This window comes from Balaenoptera musculus, chromosome 17, assembly GCF_009873245.2.
Source record: "Balaenoptera musculus isolate JJ_BM4_2016_0621 chromosome 17, mBalMus1.pri.v3, whole genome shotgun sequence".
Taxonomy (NCBI): domain Eukaryota; kingdom Metazoa; phylum Chordata; class Mammalia; order Artiodactyla; family Balaenopteridae; genus Balaenoptera; species Balaenoptera musculus.
In genome coordinates, this window is record NC_045801.1 from 16,153,487 (window position 1) to 16,173,197 (window position 19,711).

The following is a 19,711-nucleotide window of genomic DNA, read 5'->3' on the forward strand; positions in this document are numbered from 1 at the left end:
ATATGTCAATAGGTAAAGACATGGGACTAACAGCATCCCACAGTAGTTCAACATTTATTGCGTTATTTATGGTTTATCTGTCATGTACCAAGCACCATGCTAGGCACTGTGATGACTAAACCACTAAGAAACAGCCCTGACAACAAGGAGCTCACAGTCCCATAGGGGAGAAGCACATGTAAATAATCAAATACCCAGCATGTGATCTGGTCAATCTGTTGCACAAAGCTGTTCAGGAGTGGCAGAGGCTTGGTATCTGTGCAATGGAACTCATGGCCAAACTATCTTGTGCGTTGCTCAAACCATCAGGCCTCACTTGTCCTCCCCAGTCTGTGCCTTGTGAAATTCTCAGAGTATCCTTCTGCCTCTATATCTTGAGTCCAAAGCCATTACACTGATATTTTGTCTTTGTGGTTCTCAAATGCTCAGCCATGATAAGGATTCCAATTCCAGAGGCTTTGCAAAGTCAAGTCAACATCTAATGTGAAGGTAACTGGTCTAGACATGGCCTAGCACATTCTTTATCTTGAAGGGCTCAGCATTACAAGGCTTCCTAGTTAGAAACCATGTGTTGGAAGAAGTGTCAAGTTGGATTTTTAATGGTGTGGGAAATCTAAAGCAGTCACTCATACTTCAGTAAAGGCTGAGCTAAGATATGATAGCCACATTTTTTTTTTTTTGAGGAGGAGAAAACCAAAGGACTAGAGACAAACACTGAGGCTTCCTGAGATTAGTTCTTCCCCAAAAAGACAAGGACCCAAAAACTGTGATTTCCTACTTGTGCTTGAATCTTGAATCTTTCAAATTAAAACTTTCACAAACTTTTATCTACTCAACCCTTTGTAGTAGTCAGCTATTGACACAATAATTCTGTATAATAAAAGATGACAATAATCTCAGTAGCATTCGATAATAAACATTTATTTCTTGCTAACATAACTGTAGGACAACTGGGGTGTTTGCTCCATGTGTCACATCCTAGGACCAAAGCTTGAGGAGCAGTGGCTACCCCAGGTATGCTCTTGCCAGGGTGCTGGTAGAAGTACAAGAGGACTAGCCCAATCAGACAAGCGCACACATCATATCCTCTATATTCTCTGCTCACATCATATCCACTAGCATCCCATTGGCCAAAGCAAGTTACATGGCCAAGGCTAATGCCAAGAATCAGGGAAGTACCAACTTTGGACTATAATAGAAAGCTACAGTAATCAAAACATCATGGTACTGGCAAGAAAAACAGACACATAGATCAATGGAACAGAATAGAGAGCCCAGAAATAAGCCTATGCACCTATGGTCAATTAATGTACAACAAAGGAGGCAAGAATATACAATGGAGAAAAGACAGTCTCTTCAATAATTAGTGGTGCTGGGAAAACTGGATAGCTACATGTAAAAGAATGAGAAAAGAACATTTCCTCATGCCATATACAAAAATGAGCTCAAAATTAAAGATATAAGACCTGAAACCATAAAACTTCTAGAAGAGAACATAGGCAGAACACTCTTTGACATAAATGGTAACAATATTTTTCGTATCTATCTCCTAAGGCAAAAGAAATAAAAGTAAAAATAAACAAATGGGACCTAATTAAACTTAAAAGCTTTTTCACAGTAAAGGAAACCATCAACAAAATGAAAAGACTGCCTACTGATTGGGAGAAAATATTTGCAAATGATACAATCGACAAGGGGTTAATATCCAAAAAATATATATAAACAGTTTATACAACTCAATATCAAAAAAACAAACAACCTGATTAAAAAATGGGCAGACTTGAGTAGACATTTTTCCAAAGAAGACATACAGATGGCTAACATGAAAAGATGCTCAACATCACTAACTATTAGAGACATGTAAATCAAAACAACAGTAAGGTATCACTCACAACTGTCAGAATGGCTATTATCTAAAAGTCTACAAATAACAAATGTTGGTGAGGTTGTGGATGTACACTGTTAGTGGGAATGTAAACTGGTGCAGCCACTATGGAAAATAGTATGGAGGTTCCTCAAAAAACTAAAAAATAGAGTTACCATATGATCCAGCAATCCCACTCCTGGCAACATATCCAAAAAAATGAAAACACTAATTTGAAAAGATACATGCACCCCAATGTTCATAGCAGCACTATTTACGATAGCCAAGATATGGAAGCAACCCAAGTGTCCATCAGCAGACAAATGGATAAAGAAGATGTGATATACACACACACACACACACACACACACACACAAATGGAATGTTACTCAGCCATAAAAAAGAATAAAATTCTGCCATTTGCAGAAAGGTGGATAGACCTAGAAAGTAGTATGCTTAGTGAAATAAGTCAAAGACAAATATTTTACTTTATCACTTATATGTGGAATCTAAAAAATAAAAATGAATATACAGTATATAGCAAAACAGAAACAGACTCAGAGAACAAAATAACAGATATTAGTGGGGAGGGAGGGGCCAAGATAGGGGTAGGGGATTAAGAGACAGAAACTACTATATACAAAATAGATATGCAACAAGGATATATTGTACAGCACAGGGAATTACAGCCATTATTTTATAATAACTTTAAATGGAGTATAATCTATGAAAACACTGAATCATTACACTGAAACTAATATAATACTGTAAGTCAACTATACTTCAATTTTAAAAAAAGAATCAGGGAGTTACATATTATTAAGAGGCCATGGGCCATGTGAGTGCACTACACTACCAAAGAGGAAAGAACTGGTAACCATAATCCCATTTAACACACTTTCTAAACAATCCTGAAAGGTAGGCATTTATAGGCTCTACTCTTTCTTGACAGCTGAGGAAACTGTGCCTCCAGAATTTGTCATTCATGCAGGTCAGACAGACAGTATGTTGCTCTAGCAGAAATAGAATTCAAATCTTCTGACTTCTATAGTTTCTACAGAGATGTAGTTTGCTGACATGTAACTAGCATGCATCTTTAATAATCACATCTCTTAATTATGCTCCCTTACAGGAATCAATTCTCTCCAACAAAGGCCAGACCCAACACTGTCTCATCTGTCAGCATGATCGTAGTGACTATCATTTATTTGGGACCTTCTGCAGTGTTTTTACAAGATATTTTTACTATAACTATGCTAATAAATTATTTATGGTGGAAAACCTGAATCAGAAAACTCTGGCTACTTTAAAACAGACTTTATTAAAAACACCTCCTTTCCCCTCCAACATGTACCCTCCCAAGGCACACACAATTTCTTTGTCTACTCTGAGCCTTAAAGATTGCACAGAGTCGGTGGGACAAGGTTGATGGCTGCAGAGGAAGGGGTGTGGAAGAATCAAGGAATCAAGTGGAAGCTAATTATTGAGCATGCAGATTTTACTCTGCTGTGACCACTCTTTGCAATCTAATTGACAAATGGAACAGACTGCAAAGCATCATAACTAGAAGTCATGAAGAACAAGAAGATACCCTGATGTCAGCAGCTTCCCGTATGTATTCAGCTACTCATTGGACAAATAGTTATCTAAGGCCTACTCTGGGCCTTGCAAGGTGCTGGAGCTGGGATACCCCCAAAACAAGACGGTTGATCTCTCCTGGAGATTACATTCTGCAGAGAGTGGTAGCTTGTTACCAAAAAGCAAACAGGATAATTTCCGATTGTACTGTGGATTGTGAAGAAACTAGCCTTGTGACCCTGAGTAAGTCACTGGTTTAACCCTTCTCAGCGGCCCTCGGTGCCCTCATCTGGAAAACCAGAACTGCCACACTGGGCCCCCCCGCCCCCGCCCCCGCCCCCCGCCGCGGTTTCAAGGATTAGGTTAATAAACTGAGGTCTGTGAGGGCCTCGGACTCCCGGGCATCGCCTCCTCACTGTGGACTTTTACCGAACTTCCTTTAGTCCCCAGCAGTCGGGAGGAGGCGCATTCTGGGCCCCTCTCCCTAAACGCTCACCAAAACTAAAACAAAACTCCTGGCTTGATTATTTTCCCAGGAGAGCCTAATAGCCCAGAGGATGCCGAACAGCAGGAAGGGGAAAGGGGCTTCGCGGTTCTTCGTAATAAAATCCCATTCCCCGGCGCCCTAGACCCGGGCCAGGCGCCAGCGCTGCTCGCTTAGGGTGCCCACAGTGGGGTGGAGGACTGTCCCTGCTCTCCACTCCCACCGCGCGGGGACCAGCTGCCGCCTGGCCTCCTTCTCCTCCCTTTGCCACCTCGGAGACAGGCCTGACAGCCGACTCTTTAACAGTCCTGGGGCAGGGTGAGGTGGGGGGGGCTGTCCCCCCACCCCATTCCCGCCTCGCGGTGGGTCCCCTCCTTCGCCCAAGAGCGGGTCTAGGCAGCGAGAGAGGCCAAGGAGGCTGCGCCCTCCTACCCGGCTCCGGGCCGCGCTGTGCCGGGCCCCGGCTCCTGCAGGGGTGCTCTGGATCGCGGGGCTCGATTGTGACAGCTCGCGGTTGGGAAGGGTGCCGTCCTTTCTTCCCACCCCCCGCCCCGCAGCGATCCAGACGCCACTCGGGCCTCCTCCTCCCTGCACCTCGCCAGACCGGGAGCTGCAGGAGGACGGGGCGCAGTTTCCCGAGTGCCCGGCCTCAATCTCGCGGCTGCAGAAGCTGCGCCCTGGGGGCGGGGTGGGAGCGCAGAAGGGCGAGAGGCGAAGGGGCAGTGGGAGCCCCGGCCCCGCGGCGCGGCTTCAAGTTTCCACCAGCAAGCGGTTGTGCAACAGCCAGAAGACCAGGAGCCGAGGGCGCCTCGGAAAACAAGCCGAGCCTATAAACAAAGCCACGTGGCCTCCGGGCTGGGGGGGCCGGGCTAAGAGCAGGCGCCTCTTCCGGCAACAAAGAGCCGCGGCCAGCGGCCCGGGATAAATACGGCGGCCGGGAGAGCAGCGCAGCACTCCAGCGAGCCCCGCGCGCCCGGCGACCCTCCACAGCGCCCCCCGCGAGCGCAGGTACCCCGCTCCGCACCCCCGATCCCGCAGCCCTCCACTCGGGTTCCCTGCAGCCGCGCCCTCACCGGCCCCGGCACCCCGAGCATCCGCCCAGGGCGGCGCGTCCCCAAGGCCGCCGGGCCAGTCCCGTCCATCACTCCGTCGCGTCCATCCGTCGCGTCCGTTGGCAGTGCCATGCCATTCCTCGGGCAGGACTGGCGGTCCCCCGGGCAGAGCTGGGTGAAGACGGCCGATGGCTGGAAGCGCTTCCTGGATGAGAAGAGCGGCAGCTTCGTGAACGACCTCAGCAGGTGAGGGGATCGCCACTAATTTCAGCTGCGCAGAACTGACCCGGTTGGTCTCCGGGAGCGGGTCGGGTGACTGGGACGCAGGCCGGGCTGGAACAGGGTGAGGAGGGAGCCCCTGACCAGAAGGATGGAAGTGAATTGCCCGGGTTTCTGCAGAGGTCGCCAGAGCACGGGATTCGGGGTATTTGGTTTCTCTTATGGTTCAAGGTCAGAGTCTCCAAGTGGGCACGACTCTTTACAGAACCCCGTGTCCCTCTGAGAATCTGACGACAAACGCGGATCTAGTCCCCAAACGCTAAAGCTTAAACACACAACTTCAGGGGTCCCCTGCCTTAAAGGACACCGGTATCGCGCGGTTTGCGGGTCGGGGCGCCGGCGAGTGGGCTGCACAGCTTTCACTCTGAGGTGGCGGGGCTCCGAGCACAAGTCTGGAGACGGGATGGCACACGGGTCCCGTCCGGAGCACCTCCAGGCTCTTCCCACGCACAGGCGACCACAGAGTGGGCAGAGAGGATGAGTAACCAGGAAGGGGCAGCCAGATGGTCCCTGGGGCACCAGCGCTTGCGGGCGGACTTGCGGAGCCATGGTAAGGACTCAGAAACAGAGCCGCGGAGGAGGGAAGGGAGGCGGGGCATGGATCCCACAAGCCTTCTACTTCTGGAAGGACGGCGTCTTTGCACCTGTTTCCTCGGTGGCCCTTTCGGTCAGTTTTCTGTGTATAGTGAGTGCGCCCCCATTTCAAGTGATGCCTATCACCTGCAGAAAGCCCACCTGGCTTGGGTGAGCCTCTGGACTCAAGTTCCACCTGAGCTCTGTCAGTCTGGTGGAAAATCCGAGGTCCACCGTGCCTGATGCTCCGCTTCGTTAATAACACAGGGAGGCAGCGACTAATGAGTTAGGTGGTCTGGAGTCCGTCTGTCATGATCTCCACAGATGGCTTCCGGATCGCTGCCATTTGGCCCAGAGGGGATCAGTGCAGACCGCTTACCCTTGGGTGCCTTTATCCCGGGCCTTTGCTGAAAACCACTGCTCCACACCCCCAGACCTTAAATTGACTTCAGTGGAGAGTTCTGTACCTGGGCCAGCTTCCCACTCAGATTTACCAGTGGTTGTTTGGCTGAGCCCCTGGCACTCACACGAAAACTATCAAGGAAAAATCGTTATTGCCTCGTCCTGACCTCCAGAGCCCCACACCTGTTTGTGATTTGTAAAGCATCACCTTTTGTCTTCCAATGGGAAAAAAATATTTAATCTTGTGCGTCTGCCAGGAGAGACAAGAGCACATTGACCTTTATGTTAAAGACACTTTGAAGCAGTCCCTGGGGTGTTTGGGGAGCACTATAAAGAAATCTTATTTATGGAAAACCAGATAATTTACAGGAAAATAAAAAGACCAACTGCTGTCACTAGACTCTTTTAAGGGACTCTAGTTACCAATTAGGCCTAAATTATTCTCCCTAGACTAAAAGCTTATTTTTATTTTAGTAGAGTAGAAACTTCCTTCCTTCCTCCTCATTCCTAAGAAATGAGGATCTAATATTTTAGTGCTTTATTTTTGTGTAACAGTTTGGATTCTTTCTAGGGAGGTGCAGTCATGATCTGCTGAGCTGTGTCACAGTGGCCCACCCAGATACAACTGTAGGATGCTCCTCAGCAGGAAACAGGCCATGGGGTTCAGCAGGAGAGGCTCAAAATGCAGAGCCTCTGGTTCGCATAAACATTCACACTGTATCTGCTCCAGGAGATAAGCGGGTATCACTCCTATTTCCAAGTAAATAGTGGTGCCTCTCCCTCCACAGTAGGGGAGACCTGGAGAAGGTTTTACCTTACCACAAAAGTTTAACCCAGGCTGGAATCAGGTAGCTTCCCACCCCCTCTCCCCTTCTTGAATCGCCTTTCTCTCCTCCATTTTCACGCTTTCTGAGCTAGAACTGTCACCACCACCATCATCACAAACGGTGATCGATATAGTGACCACCTGTGGCTCTTTGATGAGTCATTTGAGGAATCATTTGGTAGCTCCTAGCAAAGCAGCTGGCTGTTTGTTTGCAGAGTGTTTTTTTCCCCCAGCAATTGTAAACAATTCCTTCCCTACTTAGCATGAGAAGTCTGCCAACTTCTTAAAAGCAGTTGGCCTTCTGAGACCTGGGTTTGTAGTCTCGAATATCCCCACTGTTTTCAGTCTTGGTGATGTTTCCCTGTGATGTCAGGTTTGGGCTGAGCGCCTGCCTACTCAGGTGAAGTTGAATGCCTCCCCTGTTAGGAGCAAAGAAGGCAGGCCCTTTTGAAAGGGAGGGAGCGGGTGGATGTAAAACAGAGGCCTGCAGGGGCCTCATGCACTTACTCTGATTCCACCTACCATTCATTCTGTGAGCTGCCTGAACAGGAGAGAGGGATGAGGGTGCACTTGGTGTAGTGCAGCCTGGGGACAGTGTTTTTGTGTTGACCACAGTTTGTCTGCCCAGCGTACCTTCTCTGGACTCTGCTGGCCATTCTCTCTGTGGTCCAGGGCCCTGTCCTCTTCCAGCAGCAGAATGTTACAAAACCCCATCACAGCTAAGTGCCCTGAACTGAGATCATGGGAGGATTTCAGATAAGCTTCAAGCAGGGCCCCTTGTGAAAAAGTTGAAACTACATAAGATGGAAGAGGAATGGCAGGTGTTACATTCGAGGAAAGAGTTCGGCATGAATTGGAGCGATCCAAGAATGCTTCAAGGAAGTGATGGTTGAGCCACCTCGCATGCAGTCTTCCTCACCAACAACCCCCAATCCCGCCCCAGCCCACCTCCAGGATGAGTAATCTCAGCTCCCTGAGCCTGGGCCACTCTTCTGCAAGCCTGCAGTTGAAAACTCCAATGTTGCTTTCCAGTACAGCTAAGGCTGAACCAGGAAGCAGGAAGTTTACTTCAGTGCCCTGGATGAGTTAGTGCATAAGCAAATAAAAATAATAGTTAAGATTTTATGAGTGCTTACTGTGTGCAAGGCACTGTTCTAAGAGCTACATACACCAGGCTGTTTGTTTTGCCAGAACAATCTGGTTACTAGCCATGTGAGCTTGACAAATTGGGTATGTATTGGAGCAAATTAGCATAGAACTCATTGGCCTTAATCTACAACTAAGCCCTTTGGGGTAGGCCACAGCTTTCTTAAATGGCCTGTTATTACAAATGAAATGAGAAATAGGGCTTTTTTTTTTTTTTCCTTCCCTCCCTTTATCTCTGCTGCCAAATGGGCTTATTTTGAAATCTTTCACTTTTTCTAAAGTTGTCTTTAAGTATCTTCGTATGTGTGTGTTGACAGTACGGGGCTGGACGAGGTCTTTTTTCTTATTCTAGGCCTGTGCCTATAAAAATCAAGATTAGTAAGAACTGACTATAATATAGCAACTTTCTGGTTATTATTGAATTTAATGAAGAAAGCAGCCTCTTTAAGTGGTTTTGCTTATTTGAAAAAAAAAAAAAAATGTCGTGGTTCCTAAATGGTGGTGGCTTTTCTTGTTCAAAATTTCAGTTGTAATTTTCCACTGGCTTTGCATTTCCTTGAAATGGACATAATTGAACTCTCAAAATAGCCTCTAACTGAAATATATTATTGCTTAAAAGAAAACATATAAGCAGGCAACACAAATAAACCCCATAGCCCTTCCTTCCAGGCCCTACCTCTGAAGTCCAAAACCTATTGTCTAAGTGAAAAGTGCAGGGTTTCTCTTCGGTTAAAGCTTTTCCACATTCTCCAGTGGGAGAGCATCATCAATTATGTCAAATTCTTCTTAAACTAGCTTTGGAAATGAGTCACTTGGGCTTAAAGCAGGTTATTGTTGTTTCTGTGAGGAAAGCAAGTGCTCAAATTCCTTTGAGGAATGTTTTCAATTAGAAAAGAATAAGATGAAATATAAATATTTAACATTGCTAAGGAATGGTCACAATCTATGGCCCAGGCTCCGAAAACGTTCTGCTAAACCTTAAATGTGTGATTGAGAATAAGGCAGCTTCATTTTATGGTTCTCTCTATGTGGAACTCAGGCTGCAGGCTTTTGTTCATGGTGCATGTGCGAGTTTCCTTTAAAAATAAGGCTTCGTGTGGTATTTTTACACAAAATGGCCTAACTTTGTTTTCTAAAGCTGTTCTCAGCTTTGGTACATCGTGGACCAATCAAGTGACTTTCCATCGTTCTCCCTTCTCCTCAGCATTGATTGAAATTTCTAAAATTAGCTCTAAGGGCTCAGAGTTCTGCTCTCCCTTTCTTCTGCCCCTCTTTTCCTGCTGACCTTGGTGCAAGTCAACTGATTGGTCGGTGGTTTTGTGCCTCTATAGCTGTGCAAGCAGACAAACACACACTCACGTGTGACACAAAGCTGGACCCAAAACATTCACCCTGGGCTCACTTAAGAAAGTGCCTCTAAGAGAGCGCATTTCTGCAGTAATCGCTCCTAAAACCTAAAAATATCCTGTTTCCCTCAATGAAAAGGAGAAGGCTAATGATATTAGGAAACTCAGTAAATGGTATTAAGCATGGCCTTCTGAGGCAAGATTAACAAATGACTGATTATCTATCAAGCCTATCCCTATGGGTCCAGAAACACTTAGTATATTGTTGGTAATGTCACGTGTAAGCATGTTAGCAAGATACTTATTGTACTTATTGAAGTGCTACTGGAGAGACCATTGTAGCAACAGGATACTGGAAACTGTCTCAACCCCTCTTTTTTCTTTTACATAATATCCATACAATGGAGAAGTGCAGGTGTACCTCATCTTATCCAACAGATGTAGGTCCAAAAAAGATATAAATTAAATCATATTTTAAATTCAGCAGAAGAACTCAGAAAATTAAAGGCCTCTAATATATGGCTGATGTAAGGGGAAACAAACCCTAATTGATGTTTTACTGGTTGGCATTATAAATCCTGCCTGGCGCATGCCCACGGGGGTTGGGGGGATCGGGGAACCTATCTTCTCATTGTACCTCAGTATTTCTCCTGCATTCCTTCTGTGGAAGCTCTTCAGAGATTTACTCTGAAATCCCATTGCATAATAGAATAGAACTCAGCCCCCCAAATGACAGCTCAGCTCAGCTTACTGAAGGAAATATGCCCCTGACCCAAGTTGAACTGCACATCTTTAGTGACCTGTGAATTGGCCAGTTCTGTCTTTTCAGCTCTTATAAAGTGTAAGTTGTAAATACAGCTTGTTTCATTTAGGACTCAAGGTCGTCACCTCACAGCATGATGCCTAGTGTTAGTCAAGGAATTATATAAAACCTAAACAACTAGTACTGTACACTAAACATCTCCTAGAAATGCAGTCTGTAAGTCAGATTTTTGTAAATGTTTTAAAGACACGGGAGCATGCTAGTTAAAAGCAGCTTGGGTACACTGTAAATAGGTGAATTGTATGGTATGTGAATTATATCTCCATAAAGCGGTATTTTTGAAAAGCAGCTTGGGGTGGATGTTTTTGCAAAATGAAAGTATTGTGTATTATAGTGATACCAGTAACCATTCCTCTCCCTCCCTCCCTCCCCATCCATTCATCATTTTTGCTTAAAATAATGTTGTTGTACCCTGCACGGCTCCTAAAGAGTGCAGGGCTGTGTGTCAAATACAATGGCGGACACTGTTGGGAATTCAAAAGAAGAAGCCCCCGTCCCTGCCTTCCACAGAGATGTGACACTATTTCATCCCCGAAGAGGGAAGACTGGGCCCGTACAGACTTCTTTTGAGTGGTTACTTCATTGTTTTGTTTGAGGAGCATGTATGTTTGTGTTTTATAACGCAGTAAGCTATTTATAGAAACAGCTCATGTTAAAGTCTAGTTGTTAGAGCTCATCCCCTCTTGTCGGTTATTCCTAGTTACTGCAGCAAGGAAGTATACAATAAGGAGAATCTTTTCAACAGCCTGAACTATGATGTTGCAGCCAAGAAGAGAAAGAAGGACATGCTGAATAGCAAAACCAAAACTCAATGTAAGCTGTTTGTTGTGAACTTGAGAAGAAAGCTGTTTGAATATCATTATGATTGGGTTTTGGCAGGGGAACAAATCACACCTCACATGTTTGGCATCCGCTTTCATGTTGACTGTGTCATTCACAGAGGTTACCCGGATCTTTGCACTCAGAAACCTGGCTGTGCATTTTATGAGTGAGATTAATGTATTCTTTACAGTCGTGTTTATAAGTCAGTTGCTAGTTGGGGTGTTTTTTCCCTGCTTGTCACTTATATTTGACAGTTAATTTAGTTACTATTCAGTGGTATGGTCAGCTGAACCAGTTCCAGTGTGTGCTTTCGTTTGGAACTGTGTTTTGAGGCTTTGAACATAGATTTGTTTCTCCCTCTTCCCTTGTATAAATACTAGTAACATTTCTAGATGCTGGATGTAAGTATGAACAGAGAGTATAAAGTTCTATTAATAAGCAGGAATTACTGATCCTTAGTTTATTCCATCTGTACTGCATGGTTTCTTCATATTATCTGTTTTATTTCTACTTTTTATGGCCTTGTTTAACTTGTAAGCTTGGCATTTAACACAAACTCGTACTTGGGTATTAGATTTTTTTCTTTAATTTGGAGCTTTGGTATACTCAATCTGAGTATCAAAGACTTGAAGTGCTTCTGACAAAGTAAATTACAACTCCAATATTTATACACTGCAGAAGTTAGGCATTTGCCTCCCCTTAGATTGTCAGTAGAGTCTTTGTACTTTTTTGTCAAAACTTTTTTACACTTTGGAATAAATGAAAACAAAACAAGTTTAAAATCTTGGGCATGTTATAAATTTTAAAGCTGTGGGGTTTTGGGTTGTTTTTATTTTGTCTTTGTAGATTTCCACCAAGAAAAATGGATCTATGTTCACAAAGGAAGTACTAAAGAGGTGAGCACCCATCAGTTTATTAAGGAGTATGCTTAGCTTTATGCCTCCCCTGACAGGGTAGGGGCGAGACTGGGAAACTACTTCACATCATGACTGTCTTCCTGGATGTGGGTGGTGGAGGCCTGCAGCCCACTACCTAGCCAGGCATCAGAGTTCGGGGCTACAGAGAGAGATGCGAAAGTCACTAGGTGGGCTCCCCGATCATTCAGTGAGATGATGTATGTAGAAATGCTTTATAAAGATTAATATTCCCATCTCAAACACACTATTATAGAGCTCTAGCCTTTCCCTCAGGACAGTGCCTCCCTTTTGTTCTAAGACCTCTTTTAGACTTCAACTCAATTCATTTTAGCCCTGGAAGAGTTAATCACTAAATACAGGAGAAGTTTTCGTGCTCACCCAGTGTGAGGCTGCATGAGCTAGATGCAGAAGAGAATAAGACACTGTAATATCTAAATTTGCATGGCACTTTATAAAACCCTTTTATGTACATTTTCCCACTGCACAGGCATTTGCTCAGATAACTAGGATACAGGCAGTATGACAGATTGATAGAATTTCTATTGCTGTCAGGGACCTTGGAGAACATCTAGTTCGCTCTGTGACTTGAGGCCCTGGGAGGGCCAGGGATACACCCGAGACCACCCAGGTACTAGGAGCAGAGCTGGGACTGAGTCAGGGCTCTCTACACCCAGTGCCTTGTGTGTTCACAGAGAAAAGACCAAAACTTCTTTGGCTTCCTCATGAAGCCTTAAAAACGCTTCTGATGATCACAGAGAGAAAAGCACTAGAGATATGGCAGACAGAGTTGACACACATGGGGCTAATTCTTCCCCCAGGAGTATGTTACAGTGACCAACACACATCACGTACCCAGCTCCCAACCTTTCCTTGACAGGCAAGTACAAGTGCGTGCAGAGAAGAAGGGCCCAAATGGTACGCGTCACGACTTTAGTCACTGACTAAAGCAGCTGTCGGCTGCACTACCCATCTTTGTGGCTCATGGTGGAGCAGGGCGCCAGGGGCCCAGGGGCCCAGAAGGGGCTGATCAGGGCACAGGAAAGCAGCAGATAGCCATAGGTTACCTAACACAGCCACCAAGCTTGTCAGCAGGGTCCAGGCAGATTTTTCTGGAAAATTACCTCTGCACCCCCTGTTTTCACATTCAGCGCCATGGATATTGCACTTTGGGGGAAGCCTTCAACAGGCTGGACTTCTCAACTGCCATTCTGGATTCCAGAAGATTTAACTACGTCGTACGGGTAAGTCTCTGTAGATTATCCAGACTCTCAAGTTGATTTGTCTTTTCAGGTTGTCTTGAAGTAGTTCCCCGCCCCACCAGAAAAAAAAAAAAAAAAAAAAAAAAACTTTTTAGGACCCTGGGGATTTTAAGGAAAGCAGAAAATGGATTCCTCAACTCCCCCCTCCCCCGATGTACTGCAGGTTCCTATATGGATACTGAGAGCCACATAGGATGGATCCATCCGTATGGATGTCCCTGAGATTGGCCCCCGCAGACAGGGGCCGCCGTGATACCTCACGTGGGCCACAGTGCAGGCAGCACAGGCTCTGGCAGTAAGATCAGCCACAGAGAATTCAGCAGAAAGCAAGTTGTAAAGCACCTTGGCTTGTTTTAAAAAACTGTGCACCTCTGACTGTTCTCACTGTTCTTCTTGCCCGGCTTTAGCTGACTCTAGGTGACCCTAAGCCATTCTTGGTTTAAGCCTCAAAACTGGATGAGTTCAAAGCACCCCAGAACTACTTCCTCGTGACCCCCTTCCCCCACCCACATGTAGTAACAATATTCAGTCCCAGGTTCACTTAAAGCTTGAAACTACCTGTTTGGCTCAGTTGCTTCCCATTTTAAACCCTATGTTGGAAAAAAATAATTTTTTAATGAGCTTTAGCAAAATATTAATGATGAAGGTAGTAAAGCAAGGAAGTCAAACCATGACCTTCAAGTCACTGATTCTTTTTAGTTGGTTGGTGGTTGTTTTTCTCCCTAAGCTCCCTTGTGTGTTTTTGTCAGTGGTTCCACCTGGGGGGGTAGCAGCTGTTTGGGTTTTAGGATCAGAAGTAGGAGGGAATTTACCCGCTGTGGGTGTTAGTTGGTTGGGTTTTTATTTTCTTTTTCCTGGGTTGTGCTTCTCGGTGCCACGTCATTGAGTCAGATGATTGCGAAGGCTCAGCCAGAGCGATGACATTCAAGCCCCCTTGAGGCCTGGATCATTCACCTGTCATCTGGGCAGATGCAGGGCTGGCCGTCCCAACTGACCTGATAAAAAATCCAGGCCTCTTGTAGGTTAGAAGCTCTGAGCTGAGCCCATGACCAGACCTGTCTAGTCTTCAGCTGAGCCCTTATTCCAGTCCAAAAGGGATGAAAATAAGAGACCTTCTTGATGAAATGTTCATGTCATTTCATCAAGACTCTGCCGCTTCTGGGAGGTCACTGTGGCCAGCCACCCAGTGCAGGCTGTTTGGAGTCAAGCCCGGGAAGATCTGGAAACTTGTTGCTAAGACTATGAATAGTTTCCATCTTCTAGGTGTTAGAGGAAGACACCCAGATCTGATGTCTTGATTCCAAACTGATCAGCATTTGGTCAGTTTTAAGACGGTTCTCCTTCCTACCAGTTCTCCTTCTCACAAGAAATAAAGCAAAGGAACAAGGATTCAAATAGTGAAAATCTGTTTCATGCAATTATGTGCACTAACACCTTTTAGCCTTCCATTAACCCTGTAAAGTGTAGGTACTTTTATCATCTCTGTTTACATAAACAGAGGTACAGTGAGCTAAAAATGACCTGTCCAAGGTCACGAAGCTACAGAAGGGAAGAAATCCGGATCTGAAACCTGGGCAGTCTAAAGTCCACACTCTTTAGCTGCTACAATGAGTTCCATATAAGCAGAGGATTGAAAGTAAAATGGCCTGAGGTCAGATCCCAGCTCCACGGCTTTCATGCTGTTTCAGCCTCTCCAACACTCACGTTCCCGGGTGTAAGATGGACTTAGAATAACCTAACTTCACAGGGTATCTGTGAAACTCAGTAACGTGTATGGAAATACTCTGCAGACCAGAATATGTTATTCAAAGTCAGCTACTAATACTTATTATTACCTACTTATCAAAATTGTTGTTTATTCTCCCTAAAAAGTCTTTTCAATTTGGTTGATAAAAAATGTTTTTCTACTTAAAAAAAGAAAAATTACCTGGGGAATCATGCCCTTTGCCCTTGATTAAAACTCAGCATAGAGGACTTGTGTCTGACAGTATCTGATTGTAAAATACATCCTGAGCACATTCTCCTAACCTTTAAGTTAAAGAAACTACTGAATGCTTTCAGTTATTAGGTTCAGAAAGAGGGGGGATATTTCCATTTTGGAAAGAACAATCTTTTTTTCCCCTTCACTGTTAAGAGTCCTCTGTAATTTGAGAAATGTCATTTTTATAAAGAGCTTAAAACATTTTAATGATAGGCACCACGTTTTGAGGGTTTTCTTCTAAGGAACTTAAGACACTTCTCAAATATTCTTCTTATCCTTAAACCAACTTTGCAAAGTAGCTTGCCAGTATGTTATCCTCATCTTACTACTTCAGCTTAATGGTTTTTTAATACTACAATGATTCCTCAGTCCCAGTAAGAAACCGAACCAACTTTGAAGCCTTAAAATCTGTTTAACCTCTTTAAAGACAAAGTACATTTTTTAAAAAGGCGTCATGTTCATGCTAGCTGTCAATGTTAATAAAAGAGACATGTAGAGGGAATAAAAGGGATAGCCAACACTCCTATCTCAATGTTACGATGTTTTATCAGCATGAAAATTTTGTGGAACTTTTGGAATCAAAATCTGAATATAAATTGGAGAGGTTTTTATACAGCCTTTGTACCTTTTTTTAATTGGCTTCAGGCTACACTCATTGCCTCTACCTGCTTCTCTACACACCTCCAATGGCTTAAACATAGTTTTAACTGGGTTTTAAAGATGACTTTAAATCTTTAAAAGCAGTAACTTATGAAAGGCCATTTTTAAAAAATGGGTTTACACCATGCCTCAGGACCAGCACATTTTGGAAAGTCCCCTGGGGAGCCAGCGAGGATTCCAGGGGCTGGGCCAGTGGTGGGGTTAGAACCGTAACCACAAGAAAGCAAGTGCTGACTAACCCACCCAGGGCACAGACAGGCCAGCGGAGAGAGTGGGTCTCCAGTAAACACATTAGAATCACATCTGCACAGTAGAATCACCTGTGAAGCTTGTTCCTCTAAGGAAGCCCACCTCTAGAGCATCCGAGTTCATTAGTTGAAGGTGATGCCCAGGCACTGCTACTTAAATTTATCCACCAGGTGATCCCAGTGTGTTTTCAAGTTTGTAAACCAGCTCAGAAACTACTTGGGAGCCCAAATGTTGTATTTTGCATAATGAGTTTTCAAACAAGACACACCGAGGCACAAGTGCAAGAGAGGGCTTTAACGCTTTAATGCCAGAATGCTCTTTGATCTGGTCCTCCCAGCGGCTCTCTCTATGGGATGAGAATGTGGCCAAGTACGTGGTAACTGTAGATGCTGTCTTCAGACCAGGAAGAACCTTGAATAGCCGTTTCCTGACCTGAATGAAGTGACCCCTGTGTGCATCAGATCAGGAAGGACAAACAGAAGTTTTCAACCCCACTCTCTCTGTCCCTCTGCAGCAAAGAAGAACATCCACAACCTAAACCAGTGCACATTTTAATTTTTTTCTGCATTACCACCCTAAGTCCGTTTGAATGTTTCCAGCAAGATACTGCATTCCTACCGCCCCTAAAAGTCTTTTCCAAAAACATGTTTTAGTTTAAGTTGACTGGTGGTTTGGCAAATGAAAGGCTGAAATATGGCACGATGACTCAAATTCAAACCCAATGCCTTAAATTAAGGGTGTGCTGTTGCCAAGCCCCTGATGGGTTGTGATGTGTAAGGGCTGCCTGGCCCCTTCACCAGGTCCCTCTGCCGCAGTGACCTTGGATTAATTTGGTGCTGCACAGCTTTCCTCTGATGGAATGCGGCCCCTGCCACCTGGGTCTTAAAACTGGTGGGTATCTTTTTCCATTGAGACTAAGAAGCTGGGGTGGAGGGAAGGCAGCCAGCCATTCCAATGGCAACAAAATCAAAAGAACAGGGCGCAAGCCCATTTGAAAGTGATTGGCAGAAATGGTTGGGAATTGTGAGAATTCACTGTGGGGTATTAACAGTGAGGGCCCTGAGCAGGTCCCTGAAATGAATGGTGATTAGGCTGCTAGTGATTTTACCGAAGAAATGCTGCAGCTCTTGGAATTCCGAGCCTTCTCAGTCACACTAAGCCTTTAGGCAAGCAGCAGATCCTGCAATTTCTGGGTGCCCACAGAAGTGGGGGACACTCACAGACCTTGAGGGTGTGACCACAGGATTGGGGGAGTGCTTGCAGAAGTAGGGGGTACCCAATAAAATGGAGGAAGGCTGAGAGACCAGAATAGGGGTATTTTCAACCATGGACACCTGACAGTACATTAATAATTTAAGCATGTATTCTCAATTTATGTATATTCATAACTTCATTTGTAAATCATACACCTATAAAAGGTGCTGATAATGGTACCTACCCCATCGTGTTGCTATAGAATGAAACTGAGTTGAAACACATGAAATGCTTTTAGACAGTGCCTGGTATATGGTGAGCATCAGTTGTTGCTGTAACTATTGTCATCTTTAGGGTCCTAATTACAGGAATTAGAAAATATATGAAAATAGAAATTAAAGATGAAATAAAATATAGAGATTGATTATTTTACCACTTTTCTACCTGATTTTCTTTCCCATCTGACTTCGGAGACCAGAAGATCAAAAATGTGCCCATTTTGTATAAATTTTTTTCTTGAGGATTCAGAATTTAAATATATCCCACCATGAGCCCAGAAATATATTTTATACTAAAACTCTACCTTGTTTCTAGGCTAAGTTAGGTGCTTATTATACAGGGGATATGCTAAATTGGATAGGTGAGCTGCGTTTTAATTGCCAGTTCAGCAGACTTTTTTCCCATCCAAGGAGGGATGTTCCTGAGAGCATGTGACATTGCTCTAAGTTGCTCTGGTTGAGGGTGAGACAGAGGTTTAAGTATCTGTGAGCTAGGATCCGAAGGCCCCTCGAGTCTTCTAAAGGAAGGGCTTTCCAAAGGCAAGGAGGTGACAACGTCCTCTGCTAGGTCCCCATACATCAATATTGCTTCAGGTGAACGTTTTCAAATCCCTAAGCAGGTGTTTTCTATATTAAGTCCATACCATATACCTAGTGTTGCCACAGTCACTTGAGAATCAACTTAGACCTGGCCTCTGCTGGCCAGGAGTTTCTGGGCTACTCTGGGAGACAAGGTACAAGGTACTGCAGTAGCAAACTGGGTTTGGTCCTGTCTAGAAGAACGGAAGAAGAAGCACTGGAGGCAGCTTCTTGGAAGAGGTAGAACCTGAGATTCTCCTTCCTTGAAGGATGGCCAGGATTTGGCCAGGTGGAGAGGCAGGTAGAAGGCTTTGCAGGGACAAATGGCGTGAGCAGAAACCTGCAGCTGGAAAGAACACAAGTGGAGGGGAGTGATGGTGGGCCAGGGGCCAAGGGCAATGTGACATCCAACCTTGTAGAAGTGTAGGGTGGGGGTAAGGAGGCTAGAGCAGACAGGGAGCCCAATTTAAGCAGCCTCATTGAGGCAGACAGAGCTGCTCAGATCAATGCGACAGGGAATAGGGCATCATTCTAAGTTCAGAATTTTCTGGAATGGATGGAAGACAGAGAGGCAAGTTGTTCTCGGCTAAGAATACAATTAATTTGTGTAAACTTGGCCCTCAGTTAGAGGGATGTTTCACTTGCAAATAATATTTACCCAATCTTGACATGCCTGGAGATTATTTTTTTTTTTTTTTTTTTTTTTTTAAATTTATTTATTTATTTATTTATTTATTTATGGCTGTGTTGGGTCTTCGTTTCTGTGTGAAGGCTTTCTCTAGTTCCGGCGAGCGGGGGCCACTCCTCATCGCGGTGCGCGGGCCTCTCACCATCGCGGCCTCTCTTGTTGCGGAGCACAGGCTCCAGACGCGCAGGCTCAGTAATTGTGGCTCACGGGCCCAGTCGCTCCGCGGCATGTGGGATCTTCCCAGACCAGGGCTCGAACCCGTGTCCTCTGCATTGGCAGGCAGATTCTCAACCACTGCGCCACCAGGGAAGCCCTGGAGATTATTAATGTAGCAGAAATGTTCCCTCTTTCAACCTGTCAGTGTTCAGGCTCAAAGTCAGGACAAAACTTTCCAGGTTTTAATCTGTGTTATCCATTGAGTAAATAAGGGTCTTGGAAGTACGTGGCACTCAGTGCAGGCAGAGGCACTGCCTGATGTAACCAAAGGTTTATTGCAAAAGACATAATTTTCTTATGGGCACCCAGCTGGCATATCGAGCATGTGAGAAATGGCAGGGGCTTCTTGAAGTTTTTTCCTACCTTTGATAATCCTATGGCTTGTTTTCTAATCAGACATATACCTTAAACTGCAGAGCTCACTGTCATAGGAGATAGAAGAATCAGGGATAAGTTACATTCTTAACAATATTCTATGCAAGATAGAGTATGCTT

General features: G+C 44.9%; 1 protein-coding gene across 1 annotated transcript in view; it reads left to right on the top strand.

Annotated features, from left to right (window-relative positions):
• Window positions 1-3,801: 3,801 nt before the first annotated feature.
• FBXO32 (F-box protein 32) overlaps window positions 3,802-19,711 on the top strand; it is a 35,003-nt gene continuing 19,093 nt past the window's right edge. Inside the window, exons 1-4 of the mRNA XM_036830262.1 lie at window positions 3,802-5,224; window positions 11,074-11,186; window positions 12,042-12,091; window positions 13,261-13,353. Of these exons, the coding sequence (XP_036686157.1) occupies window positions 5,109-5,224; window positions 11,074-11,186; window positions 12,042-12,091; window positions 13,261-13,353 (372 nt within the window). The 5' untranslated portion in view covers window positions 3,802-5,108. The remainder of the gene's footprint in view (window positions 5,225-11,073; window positions 11,187-12,041; window positions 12,092-13,260; window positions 13,354-19,711) is intronic.